General features: G+C 49.0%; 1 protein-coding gene across 1 annotated transcript in view; it reads right to left on the bottom strand.

Annotated features, from left to right (window-relative positions):
• Nucleotides 1-7,339: 7,339 nt before the first annotated feature.
• dntt (deoxynucleotidyltransferase, terminal) overlaps nt 7,340-27,997 on the bottom strand; it is a gene marked incomplete at its 5' end in the record, with an annotated part of 120,934 nt that continues 100,276 nt past the window's right edge. The window contains one exon of the mRNA XM_056292175.1: nt 7,340-7,426. Coding sequence (XP_056148150.1) covers nt 7,340-7,426 — 87 coding nt within the window. The remainder of the gene's footprint in view (nt 7,427-27,997) is intronic.

The following is a 27,997-nucleotide window of genomic DNA, read 5'->3' as shown; positions in this document are numbered from 1 at the left end:
CAGCATCATTGCATTGTCTCTGTACTTACATTTGAGTTTGCATGTGCCTTTCACGCTCAGCGCGCCTCCTCCATATTCAGTGAGTCTGTGTATTGCTGGTTTCAGTGTCACATTTTTGAACAGCGCCTGGAACAGGTTGGTGGGAATAGTATTGGCCTGTGCCCCAGTGTCTAGTTTAAACTTTACCTTCTGTGGAGGTGTGCCAATTCCAACCTCTACGTAAGCCTGCTCGTTGCTTTTTCCGTTGTTCTCTATTGAGATGCAGTCTATGTACAGCTCTGTCTGTTCTCCCACAGCGGTGCTCTCCACTGTAATGTTGTCGAAGTACAGTTCTTCCTGCTCTCTGTCAGTGGTGTACTCTTCTGGGTTCTCTCCGACATCATGTACTGTGCCGCGGTAGTACTTTGTCTGTCCCTGGGAGCTAGACTTGCATACTTTAGCAAAATGATTGAGCTTCTTGCATTTAATGCATTGTTTACCCTTAGCTGGGCAAGTGGCTTTAGCGCCGTGTAGCCCTCCACAATAGCTACACGCCCTGGCGGCGGTGCTAACGTCCCTTTGTCTGAAGTTAGCGTTAGCTGCTTTGGGTGCGTTCGGTTTGTAAGTCTTTCTGCCTATTGCGTGCACCGTTTCATGTGTGCTGCCCTGGCCCATAAACGTTAGCTGTTGCTTTGCTAGCTCGTGTGAGCGGGCTACATCTATGGCTTTTTCTAGCGTTAGCTCAGCTCCCTGGCTAAGTAGCTTTTCTCTCACTCTGGGTGAGTTGGTGGCAAACACGATGCGGTCCCTGACCATCTCGTCGGCATTTGGGTAGCCACAGTCTTTGACTAGGAGCTTTAGCTCAGTTACAAATCGTTCGAAGGATTCACTCTCTCCCTGCATCTTTTCATGAAATTTATATCTGGCATAAATCGGGTTTGCTTTGGGGGTGATGTACTCAGTGTACTTATCGTAGTACGTTTCTAGCTTCTTGGCTTGTTCTCCGCTGAGTGTCCAAGTGTTGTGCACATCGCGCCCTTTTTCCCCTATCCAGAGCAGGAGGTAGCTGCATTTCTCCTCTTCATTCTTCCCGCGCAGGGGGCCCGTGAACATTAGCTCCGTTGTTTGTCGAAATCGTCTCCATGCTTCAGGTAAGTTCGCCGATTCCCAGTCCATCCGTGGAGCTGGAACGCCGTACGAATCCATATTGGGTATTTAAACTCCGCTACTCTGACACCATGTAATGTTCTGTGCCCTCTGGCTATGTTAACTTATAACATTAATGAAGCAAGGACGACTTCTCTCGTGCTGGGTGTTTATTCACCGACCGGATTCCGACTGACGTTGTTACGTACATCACGTGACTTTGTTGTGGCGCTACGGAAAGCCGTAAGGGACATTAGCAAATCAAATATTACTAGCAAATATTACAGTTTCCTTCTACTAATGAGACGTTACATCTCGTTTCAACCCCACTGGGCTATGAACTTTAATAATAACTTCGGCACGTAAGGTTATGCATCATGCTCGGTCCGTTATTCCAGGTGCAACAACATAAACGACCCCTGTGTAAACAAGGAACTAAACAATGGTTCCTAACAATAGTTCCTATTGTTACATCCTTTCTCTTTTCAGAGTTTCTTCTTTTTTTTTTAGAACCTTAATACATTTTTTAATTGTCTATTGCTGTAAACAATAAAATACAAACAAAACTCTTTGCTACTAACAGTGTACGAATATCAACATTCAAAATGTTTTTCATATTAACAATGACATATATTTATGAGTTACTTATAGCTCCTAATGAAAATGAACATTATCAACGACCCCTGTGTAAACAAGGAACTAAACAATGGTTCCTAACAACAGCACCGACTAAATACTGAAATCTGAAACTGCTAAACTATCTTGTGTGTATGTGTGTGTGTGTGCGTGTGTGGGGGGGGGATCACTCGGCTGCCACTCCTATCATGCTAATTAATTAGTTTTGCACGAACGAAGAGAAGCCTTTTTCTGCAGAGACCTCGGGGGGGTTAAGATGACGTCTCTCTCACACCGCGTCAGCTCGTGCGTACGCCTCGCGGCCACGTTTCGGCGCCTTCAACTTAACTTTCTCCCCCATCTGTTTAAAAGGCGGCTGCGTCCAGGCATCGGTTTCACTTCTTTGCAGCCGAGCCGATGTTGTGACAGGCCTTGAGAGGCAAGGATGCACGGTGTCCTTATTCTGTCACCCTCCTCCATTGGTTGTGACCGGGCCCCAACACGCGCATTCAGGCCCCTACAGCACAGCCAATAAATCACTGTCTTCTGACACAATGCGAGAGAAAGTTTGCAGCTCAGAGACGATTAGCGTTATTGCCCCCGTCTATTTCGGCTCTCTCGCGCGCTCTCGCACGCTCGCTCGCTCTCCGCCTCTGCGTGTGCGCACGTCAGACATGAAAGCGAGAGGCGCGTCGCTCACTCAGGCTGCGAACAAAACCCCGTCGTTTCCCCGGCGAAAACGAACCATTACGATTGGGATCAAAGCGACTTGGAGACCCGTTCCCCGCGTCTCCGGAGCGGCTCTTTCATCCGCTCCCTCGGGAAACGCCCCGCCTGGCGGCCGGGGGGTTGCGCGCGCACCTCTCACCTGCGGCACGCCACGTCTGAGTGATTATTCACATCCACGCCGCGCTCCTCCTGATCCGACTCTCACGGCAGGAAGTGACCTTTGTCGTGCCTTAGCCGGAGTAAAGGAACACTTTCTGCCCTGTCTAGACAAAAGACAAATTCTCCCCCAAGGGGAGGGGAGGGGAGGGGAGGAGGGTTTATGGCAGCTGCATTATCCCCTGGTTATTCAGTAGCTTCCTGAAAGGGCCGACAAATTAATCTTTTGAGCATCATCCCGACGCAAACTCTCCTGATAACATCGCGGCTCCCTCAGTCATCGCCGCCACATAGTGACAAATCGACGGAGCTTCACAATACTTGACTACATTGTTTTATAAGGTTTATACATATATACATAGAGAGAGAGAGAGAGAGAGAGAGAGAGAGAGAGAGAGAGAGAGAGAGAGCCATCCATTATCTAACCTGCTTATCCTGCTCTCAGGGATGCTGGAGCCTATTCCAGCAGGCATTGGGCGGCGGGCGGGGAGACACCCTGGACAGGCTGCGAGGTCATCATCACAGGACCGACACACACACACACACACACACACACACACACACACACACACACACACACACACACACACACACACATCTAGGGACAACTTAGTATGGCCAATTCACCTGGCCTACATGTCTTTGGACTGTGGAAGGAAACCCACGCAGACACGGGGAGAACATGCAAACTCCACACACAGAGGACGACCGGGATGACCCGCCAAGGTTGGACTACCCCAGGGCTTGAACCCAAGACCTTCTCACTGTGAGGCGACCGCGCTAACCACTGCGCCACCGTGCTACCTTCAAATAAATAAATAAATATTGGTCTGTGTTTAAAGAAACGCTCAACGGTAGAGAAAGTGCTCAACAAGTAAGGATTGGATTATATTTTATATATATATAAATATTTTTATAAGGCTAAGCTAACTGCTAGTCCACGCAGACCAGCAGTTCCGATAACACCGAGGGCAGTCTGGCTGCAGCCTCACCTAGTGTTGACTGTGTTTTTAGTGTCATCATGTGGAGTGCGGGGAGGTGTGTCGAAGGTGTCTGGCTGGGAGAGCTGGTGTTGGATCGGCTTTGAGAGTTTGGTCTGCTGTGTCCAGTGGGTCCAAGGACCACGGCCTTGCCCTGAACTGTGCCTGAAAAGGAAACACCGAGGGCGGTCTGACAGGACGCGGAAGCGGGGCAGGCTACGCTAACTGCTAGCCCATGCAGACCGGCAGTTCCGATAATGCCGAGGGCAGTCTGGCGGTGGCCTCGCCTAGCACTGACTGTTTTTGGTGTCGTCGTGTGGAGTGCGTGGAGGTGTGGCTAAGGTGTCTGGCTGGGAGAGCTTGGTCTGCAATATCTGTTGGGCCCAAGGACCACGGCCCTGCCCGGAGCTTCGCCCGAAAAGGAAGCGCCGAGGGCGGTCTGACAGGACGCGGAAGCGGGGCAGGCTAAGCTAACTGCTAGCCCATGCAGACCAGCAGTTCCGACAGTCATCCTGTGTTCATTCTCCTGGACAGGGATTTTTTTCTTTTCGTAGTTTGATATATGTGATCTTGTATTTTTGGATATGTGTTTTTGTCTCTGTGTTGCACTGCTGTGGGCTGGGGGAAAACATATTTCGTTTCATTTCATGTACACAAGTACAAGAAATGAAACGACAAATAAAGTGTTCCTGATTCCAGATACCTCAACGTACCAAAGTGCAGATAATTCTTAAAAGACCAGTTGGGACCGAGGGACATTTCCTCCCCTGCAATGCATGGGGACCTACAGTAGAAGGAGTCTGCACTGTGACCAACTTGACGCATCAATCATCGGTGTGTCGACATCAAACCTCTCTGCCATGACAGATCGGGCTGCATGTAAAGAAGGGGTGTCAGAAGTACGCTTGAAGGCTTCTGGAAGAATCATGCAGAGAGCAAACCGGGGATGGCAAATGACTGCACGGGTAGAAAAGAAAACTGATTGGATGGCAAAATACAACATGAGCGGATCAAGCGGTTTCATGCAAATTGCCACTTGCAATTTTTCATACAGCCATACACCTGTCATTCCAGTCAGGCCTCAGACATTAAACATGCAAAAAGGAGGGAGCTTTTTTCTCTCCATCCTTTGAGAAGCCAAAGGCAATTATTTGCATATAAAAAAAACTGTAACCACTTCTTTGGCTGAAACTGATGAATTCATACGTGACTTTAACTCACGAGCCTGCTGATACTGTACATTTGCCCTTCGTACAGCAGCATTTCGAGAGGCCGTCTTCGAAACGAGCCTGAAAGATGGACGGTGATGGCTGTAAATCTCCCTGCGGCACTCCACCAGGTATCTAGCCTGTGCAGACTAATAACAAGCGTTGTGAATTCAGATAACAAGCTGGCTCGTTCTGTTTAGTGACTTTCAGACATATTCTAATAAAAGTTAATTGGCTGTTTAACCGTGAGTTGGGTAAAATGGGGCGGTAATGCAAATGCTTTGTTGATTCACCCAGCAGTGAACGTGACAGATACGACTAACGTCCTCCATAGAAAGTTCATATCTGCTACGTCCAGCCCGGCAGGTTCTCTCTGTTCTCATTTCTCATTATAAACCAGTGTACTTTGCTGTCTGTCCGCTGTATTTGAACACCGCTGAGGTTTAGCTTCAAAATCTTCTCATAACGCCGGACGGGATATTTGCTTCGACCAACCGTTTCCATCTCCTCTTTCAACTAAAAGAGGAGATGGTGTCACCTGCTGTTTTGTGATAGCATCTTTAATATTACACTAATACGCCACACCGTTGCAAACGAGTTGAAAGAGATATAAGATATTAATTATGGGTAAATTTCTGGGAGTTTGGCTGATTTATTCTTCGGTTCGGGGCAAACAGCGCTGCCATATTTCAAACTGTTTTGGTTGTTACATTTCAATTAGATCATTAGAGTTCAGTTTGAGAAGCAATTCCGCAAAATACAAGCGGGGCAATTGTAGACAAGAGACCAACGAGACAATTGTAAATCTGTGGAGGCCCACTTTGCATTCTGGAGAGGCCGGCTCACTTTGCATTCTCCTCTTTTCAGTAAAAATAAAATGCCATTGCCATTTCGGTAGTAAAATTTCATAACCACAAAGAACCCAGTTACCAGGGCTCAGTAGATGTGGTGACAATACTGACCTCAGATCCAGTGTATGGATTGCTTTCTGTTGGACAGGTCAATAGAGAGAAAATCAATGTGTGTGTGTGTGTGTGTGTGTATGTGTGAGAGAGAGAGAGAGACAGAGAGAGAGAGAGAGACAGAGAGAGAGAGAGAGAGAGAGAGAGAGAGAGAGAGAGAGAGAGAGAGAGAGAGAGAGAGAGAGAGAGAGAGAGAGAGAGAGAGACAGAGAGAGATAGAGGGAGAGAGAGAGAGAGACAGAGAGAGAGACAGAGAGAGAGACACACACAGAGGGAGAACATGAATCGGGGATGAAAAAGCAAGGGCCACAGGTCGAGTCCTCAAAACGCCGGGCTGCTCTACTTTGAGATCTTTAAATAGGGTGATTCACTAGAATGCCTTGCTCTGGTCATCTGTCTCTGCTCTCGTTGAGGCGTCATGGGATGAACCAGGGCTGAGCAACATGGGAAACTGGGTTAGGGTTTGGACATTGGGGTCATGTCGTTACTGGAGGAGCAACGCCAGCTGATTCACTGGTGTCCGCACAGAGCCGCCGTAGATTTGAAAAATAAGGGCAAAAACCGTAATGAGATGCCTTCATGAATAGTAATGAGGCCAAATTCAAAGCAATGAGACAATAAAAGCATCAAGTTGCAGTCCTGCACATCAGAGCCAATGTTTTTTTCTAATGCCAACATCTGTCCATTTGATTAGTGAGCCAATCTGCCTTCCATGTGAACCCTTGATGATTGTATGCCACAGCTGATTGCTGCTTATTTCACTGGGGCATCTGGGTAAGGGGGTTCATTGTGGCACCACAGTGGAGGCTACGGCTCTGTGGGTGGAGGCACACCGGCTAAATGATCTCCAGTGTACGTGGGCTTAAACGCAGGCTAAATGGCGATACTGAATGCTCCTCTATCTGAAGCTCATTACCCGCCTCTCAACTCCCAAAGGACCTGGCTCAGCTTCACGCCCAGCACTTTCCTGCCAGGAGGAGGGTGATTACAACATTTTGCTCGACAAAGCTCCCCCCCCCCACACCCGACTCCCACCCCTACACCTCCCCCCCACTCCCCCTCCCCCGGCTTCCTCATCTCCGCCTCTCCCTGCTCTCAACCTCCCCCTCGCTTCCCTCTCTGCAGTCTCACCCTTCTTGTGCCGCTTTACTTCTCCCACTTCTGCTGCTTTCTTTTCCTATTGCACGTGATCTCTCTCTCTCTCTTTCTCTCTCACGACTCCTCTCTTCCCCCTTGCAGCCTCCTCCAGGCAATCTACCAGCCGGCTCATTTTGCCTTTGTGTCCCCGCGTCTTGATTGTGACAGTTGGAAGACAGGCAAATTGTGAATGGTAGAGAAAGAACAACGTTTACTTGCTAAACGGACAACAAAATTACGTATCATACACCAGCTCGTAAAGTCAGGCAACAGCATCAACAACAACAACAACAACAACACAACCAAAGAGATGCATGGAAATCAAAGGCTTGTTATTCAGTCACAAGAGAGTGGCAGTAAAGGGAAGCAGATGGGGAAAACGATGATGAGCATGGCGGTCTCATCCAGCCAGGGAAGACGCAGTGGCCTAGGCATTCCTCTGCCAAGGCTCCATGTACTCCAGACCCAGATGGGCAAAGATGTCCTTCTCGGTCTTAGCTGCCAGGAATTTGTTCTAGACGGGGGACAAACAAACAGAGTAAGCAACTGGATTCGAGCAATACAGCTGGCACGCTCGACTCAGAACCGCCGTGGTTGCCAAGAACAGTAAATGTACAGGAGTTTGCTTAGGGGGAAATCGGCACAGAGGGAATCTTAACAACTCAGACGTGGAAGACGCCTCAAAGTCCTTGATGGTTTTCGCGTCTCTGTAGTTACAAAACAACATGCATGTCAAGCTGTCAATATCAATTGGTTTTCATTTTCCTTCTTTCTTTTTGTAACACAGTGTGTGTGCCAAGGGCTCAAAGCACACCGCAAATGCAGAGATGTACATCAAACTGCCCCCCCCCCCATTCCACCCATAAACGCCCTAACCTCGCTCTAAGTAGTGGTACTGCTCAGCAAACCAGTATTTTTCCTGACGAATCACGACAGGGCTATTAACCGCTGGCCGTGCACCAATGCCATGTGACAGCTTGTGTCTATAGGAATGGAAAGCGGTGACAAGGCCTGACTCACCTTAAGAGAGAGACAGCCCAGACGGAGAGAGAGGCCGGCAATTCGGACACTTACTTGCCTTCAAGTGCTAAACTGGATCTGACACGTTGGAAAAGGGACGGGGGAGGGAGAGAAAAAACAGAGCACACGGGGTTCCCACGTCGGTTTATGGCAGAGAGAACCGAATGCAAGCTGGTAGAAGAGAAAACACTTGAAGGTATGTCTAGTCCAATAGCAGACTGTATTATCTCCACCAGGTGGTAGCCCGGAAGGGATGATGCGTTTAGTCGCGTGCGTGTGTGTGTGTGTGTGTGTGTGTGTGTGTGTGTGTGTGTGTGTGTGTGTGTGTGTGTGTGTGTGTGGTGAAGAACCTCTCGTGGTTGTGGGGATTCATTCCTTTAAAAAAACGTACGTTCTCGTTATCGCCGCTCCCTCTCTTCATTCACTCTCTAGCTCGCTCAACCAGCACTACTCTGTCACTGCCCGAGCCAAGACAACCTTAGATGTTACAATGTTACAGTTTCATTTGGCAGACGCCTTTATCCAAAGCGACGTACATCTGAGAACAGTGGCGGCTGGTGCTAAAGATTTTTTTTTTGGGGGGGGGGGCGCAATTTACCTTGGGGCAGCACACCTGACAGCTGCTTTAATGTCCACACAGTCAGAGAGTTATTAAGAAGGACAATGTAGCCTATAGATTTTAGCAGGGTTCGTAGACGGTGGATGATTGACAGTCGAGATGAGGCGTCGTGGTGGGTGTGAACATGATTGACAGTCACAAGAATTTTCCAATCCCAATAGATCAAAAGACATTAAAACAATACCACTTCGCTGCTAATAAAAGTGGGAGTGTCTGGGGAACACAGAACTGCGCCCCGTGGAAAATCTGAAGAAACCGATCAGACAGCAGCCTCAGGTCACCTGCTCGCCACAAGTCTGAGGGCTTACATAAGGTATCGTTTGGCCAGCGCCCCCCTCACCCAGGAAGTATATGTATTCAGACAGAAACCAACCAAATACCACCTGGAACCAATATTTAATGGCTGCTGACAGGCGCTCACAGACTGAAAAACACTTTTATTTCATAATTACGTATTTGCACTACACAGCTAAATTATATTTAAGGTGTTTAAGTATATATTCATTTCTTAATATTTGAAGGGGGCGGCTCCCCAGCGCCCTGTACTGGCCAGCCGCCACTGTCTGAGAGTCAATACAACACAAGCAAGGATCTAGTCAGGAGACAGCAATGCAAGTAAGTGCCAAAAAACTAGCTCAGGTCCGATGAGACATAGGTGTCAACAGGCAGTGCACAAAAGCAATACATAGGGTGCATAGAAGTGATTTTTGTTCTTGTTTTTGTAATACCATCAGGCGTGGAGGTGTTCATGAATGAGTTGGGTCTTTAGCTTCTTCTTAAAGATGGAGAGGGACTCAATGGTTCGAATGGATTTTTGTTAACTTGTTCCACCACCGGGGAACTACAGAAAAGAAGAGTCTGGCTAGTGACAGGGCCCCGTTGTGATGGAAGTGCCGGGTGTGATAGATGTGAGTCGCACATCTAAGGTTGACTTAGATCGGGTACCGTCGGGCAGCGTCAGTATGTGAGTCTTGAAAGTAAACAAGTGATTGATCCAATTTCACAAGTCAGCAAATCATTCTCCGCTGATCTCAGCACAGGAGAAATGGAGGAACAGTGGATGAACCAAATAATAATAACCTCTGTCTTTATTTTCATAATCTGTCCTTCGGATGAGACGTTAAACCGAGGTCCTGACTCACTGTGGTCATTAAAGAGCCCATGGCACTTATCGTAAAGAGTAGGGGGTTCCCCGGTGTCCTGGCAAAATTCCCAACCTGGCTCTCTCTATCTGGCCACCTAATCACCCCCCCCCCATGTAATTCGCTCAACGATTCCTCCCTCTCCACCTCAAGCTGATGTGTGGTGAGCCTTCTGGCGCAACATGGCTGCCGTGCATCACCCAGGAGGGTGATGCACATTGGTGGTGGTTGAAGTGGGTTGCCCCCTTAAATGTGAGGCGCTTTGGGTGTCTAGAAAAGCGCTACATAAACGTTATTATTATTATTACTATCATCCTCCTCATCATTATTATTATTATATAATAAAGCTGGGTAAACCGTTTACAGTCGCGCATGTGCGACTCACATCTACGGTTGACTCAGATTGGGCAGCGACATGATCAAAATTTATTAAAAGAATTTTGACGATCCAAAAAATGCAAAAGTTATAAATGAACAACTTCCTGTAGATTGCAGTTAAAACAGGAGGTGTTGCACATTCTTGCCGCTGCCCGATCTGAGTCAACCGTAGATGTGAGTCGCGCATGCGCAAATGTAAATTGTTTACCCGGCTCGGTAGGGAATTCAGGGGGCAGCCGGGAACCGCCCCAGCCAGGACGCGAAGCCGGGTCTCCCGCACCACGGGTGACTGCACTAACCAGTCAGCTAAAGGGTCTGACCTGTTAGCCAATGGGCTAGCGAGTCTACAAATCTGTGGTCGTTACACTACCCCCCTCCTTCGGGAAGCGCGTCCCGGCGCTTCAACATACCACCTCCCTCACGCCTCTGGGCGCACGCGCTTCCGGTGGCCTCACGGTCTCGCCATCCCACTACTGACACCAATGTAGTGAATTGAGGGGGCTTCCTGGAACCGCCGCAGCCGGGACGCGTGCGAACCCGGGTTGCCCGCACCTTGGGCGACTGAGCTAACCAGTCAGCTAACCGTTAGCCAAGGCTAGCGGGTCTAGTCATCCGTGGTCGTTACAATACCATGAACTGTAGCAAACCTTTTTCTTTTTGGAAAGTGAACGTTCATATTAGACCTGGTCGCATTCGTGCGAGGGTCCGCCTAGGAGGCTGCACATCCACAGACTGACAGGCAACATGGTTTCATTAGGTAGATGTGCTGCATATTAACAACTTTATTTCCCGTTCAACTGACTTGGGTGCTGCACAAAAGTCTTACAATGGCAGGAAAAACACTGTCCGTGTGTGTGTCTGTCCACCGCTAATCTCTTAGGCCTGTCAGCCTAGTAGCATTTGTGCAGTTATGACTGTATGATCCAGGGCCTCTCATGGCTTCCGTGATTCAAAACCTTCGAAAAACCTGTTTTATACTGCAGTTGAGTGCCAACTCCTCAGCAGTTTTTTTTTTTTTTGGCCAAGGTCCGAGAGGGGGAGATACTACACCCGGCGGAGCTCTGCACACTACTTTGTAGTTTACAATGAAAATGGTGGAGCCGTGCTGCAGCGTAGTTGGAGTCTGCACCAGATAAAGCCCTGTCCACACTTTATCTCCTTAAAAATGTACTCGATGAGTCTTTTTTTTTTAGGTTGGGGTCTGCCAAGCTATAAATGACACGATTAAACTAAATCAGTAGCCCCCCCCCTTTCTCTCTCCCTCACGCTTGCTTGCTCTCTTTAGCTCTCTCTAGCTAGAATGCTGTCTTTCATTGTCTCTCCCTTGCACTTCCTGTCTTACCATCTCCCTGTAATACACACACACACGTTCAGAAAGTGCTGTCCAGACTGGAGAAGAAGCTGGTGAGAACGCCCACACCAGCCAGATCAGTGTGAAACCTTCCCTGGGCTGCAAACCTGCGCTGCCATCAGTCTTGGCATACAACACAGGGCATTTGTATGCCGGCGCGTCCTAGACAGAGTTAATATGCAAGTTGAGTTCAGGTTCTCCACCTGCGAAGGCAATCTCTATTAATTATCAAGAACCGCTCACAATAGCTCCATCCTTTGGATGATCTGTGGGATGACAACAGCACAGGGTTTCTGTCAAACATTTATAACTTCCACCGGCCCCCCCCCCTCGTCTGCAGTTTGATCAGCTAAACAACCAACCAGCATCGCTTCTCTAAGAGGGCGACGATCACCGCAAGTGAGACAAGGAAACTTAGTAATGAAAAATGACAACGAGCATCCGATAAGACACAGACATGGAAACAGACACTGACACGTGTTTGACGAAACATAATTAAATCGATCTTATCGATATCAGTTTAGGATAGCAGCTACAGGGATGAAGGAGAAGACAGGGGAAAAAAAGGAGGGGAGGAGGACTAAGAAGAGGGCTGTAATCCAGAGACGGTTCCGGGGCGTGTGCGAGGCAGATGTAAGCAGTGTGTACGTGAAGTGTCCACCTATGAGAGCATGGGATTAATCCCAATATATTCTGGTGGTGTCTGTGACCAGCGGCTTATCGTAGTGCAGCAGACAGGCTCGGTAATCAGCCACGGGCCCCGCAGTTGTGCGGACACCCCACGACCAAGAGAACAGCCGGAACCCAAAGCATCACCAACACAGAGGGACACTGAGCCCACGGGGGGGGGGGGGGGGGTTGGAGCCTGCAGACCAACCGGCTTGCACTCCCCCAAGGAAGTCCCCTAAGATACAAGCTGGGCCCGCACCCCCAAGGCGCACCCATACCACTGGACCCCCAGGCGCAGGTACAGGGCGCACCCACGAGCGTGGGATTCTGAGCCACAGACAGAAAGCACAGACTGCCGGGCCGGGCCGGGCCGGGACCATCCACTCAGTGGGCAGGCGTCCGATGTAGGGGTGAGGCCTGCCACGCCGCCGCTGGGTAAACACCCCATCCGACCGCACACACCGATTATACACCCATGTAGCCAAATACTCCTGACCCGGGCCACCTGAAGGCGCCGCTCTTCCAGGGGGTGGACAGGACTCTGCCATGCAGACAGCCAGACATGCAGTTCAACAGCCAACAGCCCCCCCCCCCCCCCACACACACACACTCCACGGTCCACACCATCGATGACAAGCCGCCACCCATGGGCCCCAGAAAGGACCTTACAGCGTTCACCGCAGCCCAGCCAGAACACAGCAGGAAGGACACCACCCAGCCTGAGGACAGAGCAATCCACCTTGGCTGGGGGCCCTCCCAGCTGCCCCCTGGCCAACCACCACCCGCCCACGTTGACCCACTGCTGACCCACCCATCTCGGTAGTCCCAGTGCTTATTGTGCGCTCGTGTCGTGTATGGAGTTAAAATGGCGGGGTGCGGGGGTATGAGCCCTTCAGGCTCGTCAGGCCTCACAGTCTTCCTGTCCAGCTGACCCCTGACCTGGCAGTGGGTGTTGTCTGGAGTACCGTTTGTGTGAATATGTGTGTGCGTGTACTACGATAGTGTGATTGGGATTAAAATTTTCAGGACAATGTCGAAGAGCAAGCAGGGGTAGGAGCGTTGCAGACAAGATCTCAACCCCACCCCGTCCCCCCACCACCACCACCTTGCCTCCACCCAATTGGCTCGCACCTCGCGCGTCCCGCAAAACCCTAAGCCTATCATTTGGTGTGTGCTGCATATGCGTTCCAGAGCTTGGAGAGAAGGGCGAGGCACAGCAAGGCCAACGCAGGATTGCAACAGGCTGGAGAGCGGCCAAGCAGACCCCCATGGGACCGGCCTGCGGCTCATCCCTGGTACCGGAGGGCAACCCACCCGCAGCGACCAGCTGGGGGCACTCGGCATCCCACCAAGTGCCTCCAACATGGCGGGTTGCCCCGCCCCTCAGGCAGGCCCCCAACCAGGACCCCGCCGCCACACACGGACCACGGATACGGCCGAAGCCGTGGCAAAGTACATAACGTGCCTCTGAAACCTGCGTAGATGCAAGTTGCAAGTTTATACTGCTCCATACTGCACTGCATACAGGGAGACAACGGACAGAAAAAAGAAAAGAAAAAAATAAGGACAAATAACAAAGTAGAGAGCAAGCCATTGAAGTGGGTTGGAGCCAGGCAGATGTGATTTGTACTTAGTCCTCCATCTCTAACAAGGCACATGACTTATACATAAGAAGAATACAAAAATAACCCCACGGAGTCAGTTAACGGGGAAAGACACCATGGGGCAGATAAGATTCACCCTTTAGAACTGCCAATTTAGTTATTGTCCTGGATCTGGACTAAAGCCTCGTGTCTGCTGCAAAGTCCAGCCTTTTTCAGTTCCTGCAATCCTTACAGGCCCTGCGGGAGAGAGTGTGCTTTATTTACTTGGCACAAACCACTGCGGGCGCTCTGAGGGATAAGTCCACAGACCTTATGTACCTGAGCTTTTCCCCCTTTGGCATACAAGGGACATTTATATCTGCCGCAGCGAGGACAGCCTCCGCTCCGCAGCTTTGTGGCGTTATCACAAAACCCGTGCACTTATAAAACACTGCCGCCGCTGACTGGAAGTGCGGTTTATCTGCGCTGCGCCGGGCGGTGTCCAAGGCACCGGAACACGGCTTAGTCGCGACTGGCGGGCCGCGGCAGCGGCGTTTCCACCGGCACCAGAGGCCAAAATGGATTTGGTGCGTGTTACTGGGAGCCGGTGTCCTTGGCTTAATGGGCTGCTAATCAGCGGCATGTTTCTCTGTCCGTCGCATAACGACGTCCCCGGTGGACGGGGACAGATATCGGTTCCCGCCAAACATCTGCCCCGTCTCTGCTCCCCGTCATCCTCTCGCCGCCACCCACCCCAGCGCCTGATGGATGGAGCTGACGGACATGGCTGCCTGCCCAGATCCAACCCGACTGTACCGACACATCAGAGAGAGAAAGAGAGAGAGAGAGAGAGAGAGATGGAGAGACTATCCCCCTCAGACACCCTGCTCCGACTTGTGTCAGCGTGCATCAGAGAGTGAGATGGTCTAAAACTCAATCAGCGGCGCAAGGTAGGAAGACGGTTGGACAGACCGGGAGATCTGTCGCATTACCACAAACAAGCTCGAAACACAGGCAAACAGCGCGAGTCAATACATGCACGCTCACCCCCAACACTCGGAGGAAAACACGCCTCAACAACGCGGCGAGGAGTGAGCGGCTTTCCCGGGAGTGACGTGGCCTACGCCGACGTGTCATGTCCATCGCTGAATAACAGCAGAAATCAACCAGTCTTCAGGACGTGGACGGTCACGTCGCGCTAACTGGATTTGGGGCTGTGAAGAAGTAAAAAGAGCACATTTCAACGCGCAGCATCACGATATCTCTCAGCCTTGGAGCAGATGCTATCCTCACCTGTGTGTGTGTGTGTGTGTGTGTGTAGTTGCTGCAAAGGATCCAAGTCGAATAACAGCTGGGGAGGAGGAACATATGCGAGGGCCTACTTCACAGACGAGCTCTCAGGCCTTTTATTAGCGGCCGCATGTAACGCTCCACGACCCCTCTGCTTTGTTTGGCTGCTCCTCACCTCGGCGTCAGCCCTGAAAGACGCCGCTTGACTGCCAGGACGCTGGGTAGAAAAAAAACACAAAACCCTTTGATTTCCTCCAAGTTGTCCTCGTTGCAAGCACACGGGAAAGGGCTGACAGAGGCGGGAAAAGAGGGGGAAGTCAATTCTGACCTTGTGTCTTCCTTCCGCAACGATCCAACAGCCACCCCCCATCCCCATCCCCCCCCCACCACCACCTCCCGTCGTGCTCCCCGCTCCTGCGAGAGCTCGGTTCACAGGACAGCCTGAGCGACCAGGAGGGCACAGACACCCCACTAATCACATCGGCAATTAGCGCGGGCTTCATAAAGCACCGCCGCCCATAAAACCGCCATTGAGCCGGGCGTCGTCGTTATTACCCTGCCTGCCCCGGCTTGCTAATCAGCCCCGTGCACTCGGAGGCAGACAGGTGCTGAATAACCCAGCGGTAATCATAAACAACGGGGTTTTCAGTTGATGTGCCTCGTATTACGCCTCTTTGTTTCTGCGGAGGAGTAAACATTTGCCAATTAAAGCTGTCTGGTCGATTAGGGCATCCGAAAGGTAATGAAGGCCTTGCAATACAAAGAGTCGGAGGGGACGGTAATGACAGCGCACACATTTTCAGCCGCCTCATAACGTGGTCACTCTGAGACCCAATGGCGGGTCCTGTTTGCGTGTCAGCGTCTCAAGTATATAGTCTCTTCTTATCGCAGGGCCGAAACAGCTTTCGGCTCGCGCCGCGAACCGTGGAAACTGTGTTGGACTGGCACATTAAAAACACAAACTCTTTCCAGGTTACGCAACAGAATTATTATCCGTTACAACTGGGATTTTTAATTACTATAATTATTTGTGTTTTTACGTTTCCTGGAATGGTTAGTGGTTGCGTTTTTGATGGGAGTATTTACAGAGACACCACAGAAATTCAAACAGTCCCCTAACGGAGGATGGGGAGTTGATGAGCTTTACCACCAGCAAGGCCTCCACTGTTTCTAAAAAAACGTAAACGTTCAGGTCAATTTCTGTCCAGTTTTAAGGCTGCTATTTTGTCAGACCTTATTCTCTGTAAGCGTTTGTCTTACATGTGGTCAGTTATCCCTGGAATCGGCTATGAAGCTACAACCTCAGAGATATGGGTTGGTTCCTTATTGTCACGATGCCAAGAGGGGTTTGGAACCCAAAAGTCTGAAGCAAGCCATTGGGGAGCTAGCCATGGCAGCTGAAACCTGCTCAAGGTGGTCGTGGTTGATGAGAGCCCGCAGCTGGAACCCTTCTGCAGATGAAGGCTAATTTGGTCTTTGCTGCCCCACTCAGGCGAGGCGTACAGGCTCAGGGGCAAAACGCTTGTGACCCTGAGATACCTGCTGAAGCTGCAGAAGGGTTCATCGCAGTGCGAATGCTCTGAAGAGCCTGCCACCAAGGAATACCATCAAGAGGAGTCACTCGCAACATCTTAAGCAGCTCCTGCTGTTTCTGCTTGTAGCAAAGCGTGTTTATTTCAGTTGTCACCTGGCGATCCTGATATTGGCTGTTGTGTTCGATCTCATTTGAGCAGCAGAGGTCAACTGGAAATGGCAGCCGCCGTGCTGTTATGCCAGCACCCTTACCGAACCAAAAAAAAAAATGCTTGGACCGAGAGTCCAGACATGTCGGTGTTTCACAAAAAAGGGGAACTAGTGTAATCCAGGTTATTTCTTGTGATTCAAACTCACAAACATCCCCTAAAAGCCTCACATGCAGAGTAGATGCTGATATCTACAGATGCCCCCTGTGAACGCATCACAGTGCAGGATCGGGCAGTCGCGGGTAACGCGGCTGCGCAGAGAAGCTCATAGTGTCCCCCTCAGCGCTACAGCGAACGCAGCTGCGACAGGGTTTATCCACTCCATCCATCCATCCATCCATCCATTATCCAAACCGCTTATCCTGCTGTCGGGGTCGCGGGGATGCTGGAGCCTATGCCAGCAGTCATTGGGCAGCAGGCAGGGAGACACCCTGGAAAGGCCGCTAGGCCCTCACAGGGCATATCCATACATATGTGAACGACAGCAACTTGTACACTGTAAAACAGTACACCATGTGCAATATGCAAGGTGGGTCACTAGATCAAGTTAGCCTAATCATAAGTCAGAGGGCTCAGTGGCGGTCTATGAAGGTCAAGGAGTCGGTCCTAGTCAGTCCCTATGCGGGGGACAGGGGGTCAAGGAGTTGGTCCCAGTCAGTCCTTGTGCGGGAGGCGGTGTTTGCAGACCAAAATACGACTATGGATAAATTATGTGCACATAGAAGAATGTCTGTAGATGCGGGGGGAAAAAAGCGAGATAAGACTATTATCAGAGTTGCATTGGTTGAGGCCAAGCTGGCGGTTGCCAGAGAAGGAGAGGAAACTTATGGAGAGGAAACTTATTGGTGGATTGCAGGAGATTTTCGGGTGCTCTTTCAGAGCTAATCGATTGAGGAATTATGCTGGTGGGTTAGCCACACGAGGTTAGCAGCGTAGCATTACTGGGTTGTTGCAAAAATAACTCATTGCCTGCTAAATTGGTTGAAATATGTGTGTGAAGCTAAAGACCAGTCAGGATATGATGTTTGTGATGTGAAGAGAACACAGCTGATGATGTTAAGCCTTTTAGCTGCTAATTAATGTCTGCTTAACTGCAGCCTTGATGCTAGGCTAAACATAGCATGCGTAGCTGCTCTTTGTGCCTGGGAAGCAAGCGTTGCAGGTGTTCAGCTGCAGGTTATGCATGTCGCAGTGTGTTCAGCTGCAGGTAATGCATGCTGCAGGGTGTTCAGCTGCAGGTAATGCATGTTGCAGTGTGTTCAGCTGCAGGTAATGCATGTCGCAGTGTGTTCAGCTGCATTTAATGCATGTCGCAGTGTGTTCAGCTTCGGGTAATGCATGTTGCAGGTGTTCAGCTGCAGGTAATGCATGTCGCAGTGTGTTCAGCTGCAGGTAATGCATGTCGCAGTGTGTTCAGCTGCAGGTAATGCATGTCCCAGTGTGTTCAGCTTCAGGTAATGCATGCTGCAGGTGTTCAGCTGCAGGTAATGCATGTCGCAGTGTGTTCAGCTGCAGGTAATGCATGTCGCAGGTGTTCAGCTTCAGGTAATGCATGTTGCAGTGTGTTCAGCTGCAGGTAATGCATGTCACAGTGTGTTCAGCTGCAGGTAATGCATGTCACAGTGTGTTCAGCTGCAGGTAATGCATGTCGCAGTGTGTTCAGCTTCAGGTAATGCATGTTGCAGGTGTTCAGCTTCAGGTAATGCATGTCGCAGTGTGTTCAGCTGCAGGTAATGCATGTCCCAGTGTGTTCAGCTTCAGGTAATGCATGTTTGCAGGTGTTCAGCTGCAGGTAATGCATGTCGCAGTGTGTTCAGCTGCAGGTAATGCATGTCGCAGTTTGTTCAGCTGCAGGTAATGCATGTTGCAGTGTGTTCAGCTTCAGGTAATGCATGTTGCAGTGTGTTCAGCTTCAGGTAATGCATGTTGCAGTGTGTTCAGCTTCAGGTAATGCATGTTGCAGGTGTTCAGCTTCAGGTAATGCATGTCGTAGTGTGTTCAGCTGCAGGTAATGCATGTTGGGAACATGTTTAAGCTCATGTGCACGTGAGAAAAAAGTTAAAGGGTCGATAAGTGCATCAGTGAAATTCATGTTTTCAAATAGGAAAAGGAAGCAATTTTTTTCCTTTGTTCGCTCTGTTTTTGTATGTTTTTGGTGGTGTCGTTTTTGGGAAATTTGGGGTGTGTTTTTGTCTTTTGTGTCACACTGCTGGGGGCTGGGGGAAACGGAACGAAAGAAATGACAAATTGTTCCTGAATTTAGTTCATTTTACTACAGTACTTGTGAAGTTTAATTCTGTGTGGACTCAAATCTTAATTATTTTAATGTGATGGACAATGGGGAAAAAAAGAAAATTCAGTCTGTTTGATAACTGCTATGCACACAGGCTTTTTCTTTGTTTTTTTGAGGGACGATTCTACCGTGCAGCTGCTTCCTCGCCACTGTTCCCACATGCCATCATCTCGTCAGACACTGCTGCTCATGGACGTTTTTTAATCCCAGGAGGTGGTAGGAACAGCTAAGGGACACCAAACAGAGGTCAATTATTTTATTTTGGTACTTTCCCCCTGAGTACTCAGGTTATGTTTTTTGGTTCTTGGGCCCAAGACAAACATTGTTAAAGGAATTTGCTGTTTTTGTTTCCAAGTTTTGCTGTTTTTTGTTATCTTTCCCTTATTCTTCATAAGTCAGTGGTCACGTGTGTGTTTGTATGGGTCAGAGGTCTTCTTTCTCCCACTGTGGATTCTACTACTACCAGTCCCCCTACCAGTCTGAGTGAAAGCTGAACCTTGAATCTGAGTGAACCTGTAACCAGATTTCCTGTAGGATCTTGGGTATAAGTTACTTGATGAACCCAGATTTAGACACCAAACCCAGGATCGCCAGCATAGATACCCCACCACCAGGGGAAGGTTACACAAAATGCATATGTTTAATTAATGTTTAATTAATTAATATGTATGCTGTGTAGGTTTTTGGTAGCCATACTTGTGCAGATCCTTCTTCAAATCAAACAAGTTGTGCAGTGGAGCCCCCTCGCTTGGAGTCTGAAGAGCTCAGCTTTGAGCAGCCATCTTCACCATCTGCTCCTGCAGTGGGAGTATCTGGGAAACAACCATCCTAAAGGTACGGTCACGCATGCGCGAAATTAACTGGCGAATACTCGCCTCCTTTCTATGGGCGAAGAGGAGGATGAAGCATTCGCTTCGGGGGGCGAACTAAATTTGCGTCTCCGCTTCGCGTGGAGTTCAACTTTGGTGAACTTTGACCGGCGAATTTGCAGCCTCAACCAGTAGCAAAGACGCGTGTGTGGTTGGCCCCACTTGGCCCCCACTTGGCTGTGGTTTTCTCAGGGAGCCAGGATGGAGGAGCCTTCGATCGTCGCTGTGTCTAACAACCAGCCGCTATTGTGCGACATTGCCCTTGAAAACTACATACTGCTCCGCAAGAGAGACGCTGCCCGGCTGGCAGCGAGTCGGGAGACAGGCATTGAAATTCAATAAATGGAGAGAAAAAAAGTATCAATAACACCAATTCATGTTTTGCAGTATACAAATATAACGTATTCTTCCTCCCTATTTGTCCATAAAACTATGACAACATGTAAGTGAAAACATTTTTTTTTGCTTGCTCTGGACTTCAGTGTCGCAAAATCAACAACCACTCATCTGTGACCAACAACCACAATCAAAGGGACAACAAACCAGCAGACTGATTTCTGTGTGCGTCACATCCTGCACTGCCCACCTTCAGCACGACAAGACACGAATTTCACCTCGGGAGGCGAAGGTCATTGGCCCGGATTCCGCATGTGTGACCGTAGCCTGCGCGGATGCGGGTGAATACATGTGCCGTAGTGCTGCAGGTCACATTTTACATCGCAAGAACAATATTTAGTGTGGAGGCGTCCGGGTGGCGCAGCGGTCTATTCCGTTGCCTACCAACACGAGGATCGTCGGTTCGAATCCCCGTGTTACCGCCGGCTTGGTCGGGCGTCCCTACAGACACAATTGGCCGTGTCTGCGGGTGGGAAGCCGGATGTGGGTGTGTGCCCTGGTCGCTGCACCAGCGCCTCCTCTGGTCAGATAGAGGGAGGGAGGGAGGGAGGGAGAACTGGGGGGAATAGCGTGATCCTCCCACGCGCTACGTTCCCCTGGTGAAAGTCCTCATTGTCAGGTGAAAAGAAGCGTCTGGCGACTCTACATGTATCGGAGGAGGCACGTGGTAGTCCGCAGCCCTCCCCGGATCGGCAGAGGGGGTGGAGCAGAGACCGGGACAGCTCGTAAGAGTGGGGTAATTGGCCGGATACAATTGGGGGGGGAATACCCCCCCAAAAAAATGCATAGTGGCGTCCCGTGTCAAAATGAGCCATTGATAGAGTACTACATGCAGGGACATCAATAGTAAACAAATGCTCAGAATAGTAAACAAACGCTCATACTGTCAACTTTTCGAATGGTTTCAGAGCACTGTTTCATAAACTGCACAGTGGAGTGTTTTTGTCGAGAAACGTGTTCCCTGTTCAAATGTTTTTGTGTTATCAAAACCTTATCCTGAGAGTAAACATGAAACAACTCTCCGTACACTTGAAATGTTTATCTGAGGTTAAACAATTTATTAATATCAGCAGTCACAACTTCAGTAGTATACCTTATTTGTCACATGTAAAGTCATCAGGCCATATTTCCTTCTCATGTCAATGCTGAAACTGCATATGAGAAACTGCTCTACCGCATGTGGGTTACGTAATCAGTTGGGGGGGGGGCACTTGTAATTTTTCTCTTTTCATGAATAATCTCACTCTCCATTCCATGACCTGTGACAGAGATGGTAAATGAGTTTCAGAAAGCTGTACAATCTTAACACTAGAACGACCGGGATCTCACTCCTACCTAAAACGACCATGGGCGGTCAAATTGACGGCCAGTTTTTTAAACTCTATATTCTGTCAAGATAAATACCCAATTGAGATATTAATGCGTTGCACATGTTAGTATGTCTGTTAGAAAACGACTGACACTAAAATTAACATTTTAACAACTTTAATACTATTTTTCAAGCAATTTAAAATCGCCGGTGTCCAACGCCTGTAAATACTGCAACGCCTCGGCGGCAGTCATGGAGTCTGAAACGGGGGCTGTACCCAGACATGTTGGAAATAATACCTGAAAAACAAAACGGAAAACACATACTGCTAATCAAACAAACGTAACAAGGCCTATAAAACGTGAAATGTAAAAAAAAAAAAAACAAACAAAAAACTGAATGTTACGAGAGGGAAATGACGCGAAAACACACTTGACATAACTTGCACGATGACGCGCAAATTACGCGCGATCATTTTGATAGTTCATAATCATTTAGGTAGATCTTATAACTTGTTTTGTGCAGTTGCTCGAAAACTCATTTTAATGCAAATATACTGTAGTGAATTCGGGGGGGCAACCACAGGAACTGCCGCAGCCGGGACGCGAACCCGTATCGCCCGCACCGCGGAAGACATCGCTAACCGCTCGACCAAAGGGTCCGACCCGTTAGCCAACGTGTCTGCTTATCCGTGTACGCTGCACTACCCCACTTACTTCGGGAAGCGCGTCCCCGTGAGTCGCCACAACCAGGACGCGAACCCGGATCTCCCGCTCCGCAAGCGACAACGTTAACCAGTCGACTAAAGGGTCCGACCCGTTAGCCATCCATGCACGTTGCAATATGTAACTTTAGGAGCATTCGGGGAGCAGCAGGTCTGTATTTTTTTCACAAAGTTATTAAACTTTGACAATCCAAAACGGTCATGTGACCGTCTTGGTCGTTCTAGTTTAACCGGTCTCTCTTGTCACGAGTCTGGACAAGCTCCGCTGCATACAGGTGGTGGTGGGATGGCGTCCACGTCTTCCTTGAGTTCTCAGCTCTCTCCCTCCTCTGTGGTCGTGCCTGATCACACTGCAGAGCTCGGTGCACAGCAGCTGTTTGAAGGTCGTGAATGTATGTGTCTGTAGTTCTTGGATTTCAAGGAGTACACTCTCCTCCGTTTCCAACAGCTGAGAGACACGCGGGGGGAAGGACGGTTTACGCGATGAATATAAATGTAGTACACAAAAATGTTCATGTCCAACACTGTTTACGCCACTGCTTGCAAAGCAGGACTCAACTTTACTTTTTTTTTCAGGGACATTCACCTCTGAGTTGTGCAAGAGCACCCACGCCAGACAGGACATTGTCCTGTCTTTCCCCGCTTATCCTGCTCAGGGTCACGGGATGCTGGAGCCTAACCCAGCAGTCATTGGGCGACAGACGGAGAGACACCCTGGGCAGGCCACCAGTCCATCACAGGGCCGACACACACACACACATTCACACCTAGGGACAATTTAGTACAGCCGAATCACCTGACCTACATGTCTTTGGACTGTGGGAGGACACCGGAGCACCCGGAGGAAACCCACACAGACACAGGGAGAACACGCAAACTCCACACAGAGAACGACCCGGGACGACCCCCAGGGTTGGACTACCCCGGGGCTCGAACCCAGGACCTTCTTGCTGTGAGGCGACCGCGCTAACCACTGCTCCACCGTGCCGCCCTGTATCGCCTCAAATATACAAATTAGAGATGTACCTTTCAGATTCAACAGAGGTATCTGATGATGGCAGGACAAACAATCTGACATCCAACTCACTCTGCAGGAGATAATGCAGGAGACCCTGTGCAAACAAAATACACCTAACTGAAATATATACACACGCATCATCACTGAACTATTGCTTTGACACAAACAAATTTCAGACTGGCAAAAGAGGCACTGTGCAACTATCGTGATGAATATGAATATGAATAAGTAAAAATCATGTTGCTGATGCGCCATACAAGTATCTGTAAACAAATATTTAGCGCCTTATCAGGCATCAATATGTTAATACAAGTGTTTGCTAAGCAAAGCCATCATGCAGTTAATCAAAGACAGCATCAGACTAATATATGTGATGCTGTGATGCGCACGAAAATACCAAGTTTGAGACAAAAGCAACGTAATACAGATCAGTATGACAGAAACTTACCGGTCCAACAAGATAAGTAGCCACGTTTACGTCAGTCCTCAAATCTCTTTTCATTCACCTCTTCTTCATCTCATCTCCTCTTTTCATCTTGAGGCGTGCTTTGGGTCGTAAATGCTTATATTGTTATTTGGCAAGTTTTCCTGCCTCTGAGGGTTTCGCAGGTTTAGGTTTGTCTGTGTTACAGCTACCGTTGATGAAACGTCCCTTGGCAAAGGTCCTTTGTAAAGCTGTCATACCTGCTTGTTAGGCAGAAAAATTTCACTTCTTACGAATCACTGCAACCCGCCTTATTTATTTTTCCTATACTGTATTAATCCCCATAGGGAAATTATGCTCTGCATTTAACCCATCCTAGCTGTGTAGCTAGGAGCAGTGGGCAGCTGCCATGCAGCACCCGGGGACCAACTCCAGTTAGTCTTGCCTTGCCTCGGTCAGGGGCACGGACAGGAGTATTAACCCTAACATGCATGTCTTTTTTTTTATGGTGGGGGAAACCGGAGCACCTGGAGAAAACCCACCGCAGACACGGGGAGAACTTGCAAACTCCAAACAGAGGACCTGGGATGACCCCCGCAAGGTTGGACAACCCCGGGGTTCGAACCCAGGTCCTTCTTGCTGTGAGGCAACAGCACTAACCGCTGGGCCTGCATGCCACCCTCTGTGGAGATTGTATAAAATTATACAGTATATAAATAGGAAAAAATATATATTAAATTATTCCTCTGTATATGGCTGCTATGTGTTGAGGATGTGATAAAAAACATCAGATATTGTGTGCATATCATTTGGGAATGTCACACTCAACAGAAAGCACTGAAATAAGCAGCTGCAACATCGTCCGTGATTCAGATTTGTTGTCAGTCAGCCATTGTCTTAGGTATGCCAGTCATAGAAAGTTTCAAAAAATGCCATTCATTTTCATGACTAGCGTTAAGCTTTAATTCTCACATGAGAGTAAATCCAACTCCTCGAGTTCATGTTTGGAGTTTCGGGGCATCGTCGGGGCAGGTAAACTGCTTCTCAGTCATGTGAGGGCCTCTCTTATCTGCGGCGCCTGTAATTGTAGCCTGGTTTCTTCCTCACATAGACCCAAACAGAACACTCTTCTAATGATAACAATAAATTAACTTTCTCTGCTCCACCGAAGCCCATAAATAATTAATTGGTTTGTTGAAGAGGGGCTGGTTTTGCATGACCAATTTGTTCCTTGCACCAGACAGTGTGATCGGATGCTGCTGCCTCAGCAGTGTGATTCAATTAAAATGGCACACTGGCAAAATATGACCTTTGTTTAGGAATTTATACTGACACATTTTCTAACTGATACGAGTTAGATAACATTTCTCACTCATTTCAATTAGGCCTGGCCCGATCTTATCAAAGCCGGAGCCAGATCCGTATCCGACAAGCCCCAGTAGATTCATGATCGTGATTGGAAAAGGAGGGGAAAAAATAAAACCACAAATTCTCTGCATAAACGGTGCTGCTGCCATGGTACGGGCCTTGCTTTATGAGATGTATTGCTGTAAATGCTACGTGTAATGCTGCCCCTGTTCTGCAGCACCAATATCTCCTCCACTGCTGCCGTCTGTCCTCTGCTTGTTGTTCGCCGCTATCATGCTGATGCTTTATCCAGTGCAGCTAGTGTTATACACATTCATCATAGTCTGAGTGCAACATCCTGTCCCGGTTTGCTCCAACATGGAAAGGCAGCAAAGGCTCCGATGATGCATTTTTTTTATGCTGAATGATTTCATGAAATGGGCAGCATGATGATACAGTGGTTAGTGCGGTCGCCTCACAACAAGAAGGTCCTGGGTTCGAGCCCCGGGGTAGTCCAACCTTGAGGGTCATCCCGGGTCGTCCTCTGTGTGGAGTTTGCATGTTCTCTACGTGTCTGTGTGGGTTTCCTCCGGGTGCTCCGGTTTCCTCCCACAGTCCAGTGACATGTAGGCCATTTGAATTGGCCGTACTTAAATTGTCCCTTGGTGTGTGTGTGTGTGTTGGCCCTGTGATGGACTGGCGGCCTGTCCAGGGTGTCTCCCCGCCTGCTGCCCAATGACTGCTGGGATAGGCTCCAGCATCCCCGTGACCCTAAGCAGGATAAGCGGCTTAGATAATGGATGGATGGATGGATGGATGGATTTCATGAAATGGCCCTCCTCATTTTGCCCCACCTGATCTTTCCAAAACTTTGGTAATCACAACAGCGAACATGTAATTCCATCAGAGAGAACTAAACATAATGAGTTCTCTTCATGGACCTTAGTCCAAAATAGTCGGATAACGTTCATATTTAGAGAAGAAGAAAAAAAACCAAACACAACAGCCATACTGGATAGTCATTATTTATAATCAATCGGCCCACCCCCAATCTCAATCTTCATTGGCAGCATTGCTATGCTAATGTGACGTTTATCCAGCGGGGGCCCAGTGAAGCCTGAAGGGTGGGTAACTGAACTTGGGGCTGGCCAGACATCGATTCAAATATTTTCCCCTAGAAACAACTTTCAAATTGCCCTTTACTGAGTTACTGCACCACTGACTACAGTAAACAAACTGATGTGTTCACCGTGTGGTAGACGCCGACAATACGTTGATAGTTACTAGTCAGGATTATACAACTATTAAACCAGAATGTCGACGCTCTTTCTGATCTACCCTACTGGATAACTGCATTTCTCTCTTATTTTTTTTTTTTTAGTGGCAGACCACAAGCCCACACAATGAAGTTATCACATCAAATCAGGATACCGACAGCCTAAGAGGAGGTCGAACCCTAGGCCGTGAAGTATGCCCCCGCCATCCAAACGGCCCCGCCCCCACCTGTCAACAACTATTACGATATGAATCTAAAAAAAATTTACATGGGGCGTCCGGTATTCTGTTGCCAACCAACACAGGGATCGCCGGTTCGAATCCCCGTGTTACCTCCGGCTTGGTCGGGTCTCCCGACAGATACAATTGGCCGTGTCTGCGGGTGGGAAGCCGGATATGGGTATGTGTCCTAGTCGCTGCACTAGCACCTCCTCTGGTTGTTCGGGGCGCCTGTTCGGGAGGGGTAGGGGGGGGAACTGGGGGGAATAGCGTGATCCTCCCATGCGCTACGTCCCCCTGGTGAAACGCCTCACTGTCAGGTGAAAAGAAGCGGCTGGCGACTCCACATGTATCGGAGGAGGCATGTGGTAGTCTGCAGCCCTCTTGGACCGGCACAGAGGGTGGGGCAGCAACGGGGACGGTTCGGAAGAGTGGGGTAATTGGCCGGATACAACTGGGGAGAAAAAGGGGGGGGAAATCCCCCCCCCAAAAAAGTGTATTATTTTTAAAAAATTACAATTACATAATGTGCACATCATCATACTGTCTGTATTTTCAGAGCAAATATTGGCATAAAAATAAAACAAATATTAAAAAAAAGTATTTGCTTGTCCATAGTTTTCTTTGTTTATACATCAGAGGGCACGGAGGTTTGGGTTTTTATGCCCACAAGAGTTTTTTGTTAAACTCCGATGATGAGCTGTATAGATCAGCAAGTGCCTAAAGATGCCTTATCCATGGATTTTCCAGAACACGTGCTCTCATTTAGACGCGCCATACAGGAAATCGATTCAGGATTTGGTGTACATTTGATTCTTAAAGCACCACTCCATATTACCAAGTGTGCCTGATGTAGCCACCGGTATTAAATTACTTCTTTCTCTATCTGTGACTGTAGCAAGCGCCGGAAGAACCTTCTCAAAACTGGAACTAATTAAAACCTATCCGAGAGGCACCATGGCTGGGCTGGCCATCCTGAATATTGAAAATAAACGCGCTCGCAGTCCGGACTTAAAGAGGGTGGTATAGGATTTTTCTCATCAATACGCCAAAAAATGTGCGAACACTCATACACTCATCTGCAAGCCTGTACAGATGCTGAAACAGATACTGTAGTCCTATTGAGGAGAAAGAAGAAGAATGAAAGCCGCTTTATTCTGTCATTGTGTTCTTACAACGACGTGTTCTCTGCATTTAACCCATCCTACTGTATAGGAGCAGTGGGCAGCTGCAGCACCCGGGGACCAGTTCCAGTTCTTCTTTCCATTGCTTTGCTCAGGGGCACAGACAGGAGTATTAACCTTAGCATGCATGTCTTTTTGATGGTGGGAGGAAACCCACGCAGACATGGGGAGAACATGCAAACTCCACACAGAAAGGATGTGGGACAGCCTGGGGTTCGAAGACCTTCTTGCTG

Source organism: Lampris incognitus, chromosome 13 (genome assembly GCF_029633865.1).
Source record: "Lampris incognitus isolate fLamInc1 chromosome 13, fLamInc1.hap2, whole genome shotgun sequence".
Taxonomy (NCBI): domain Eukaryota; kingdom Metazoa; phylum Chordata; class Actinopteri; order Lampriformes; family Lampridae; genus Lampris; species Lampris incognitus.
Note: the sequence above shows the minus strand (reverse complement) of the source record. Positions and strands in the feature narration are given on the sequence as shown.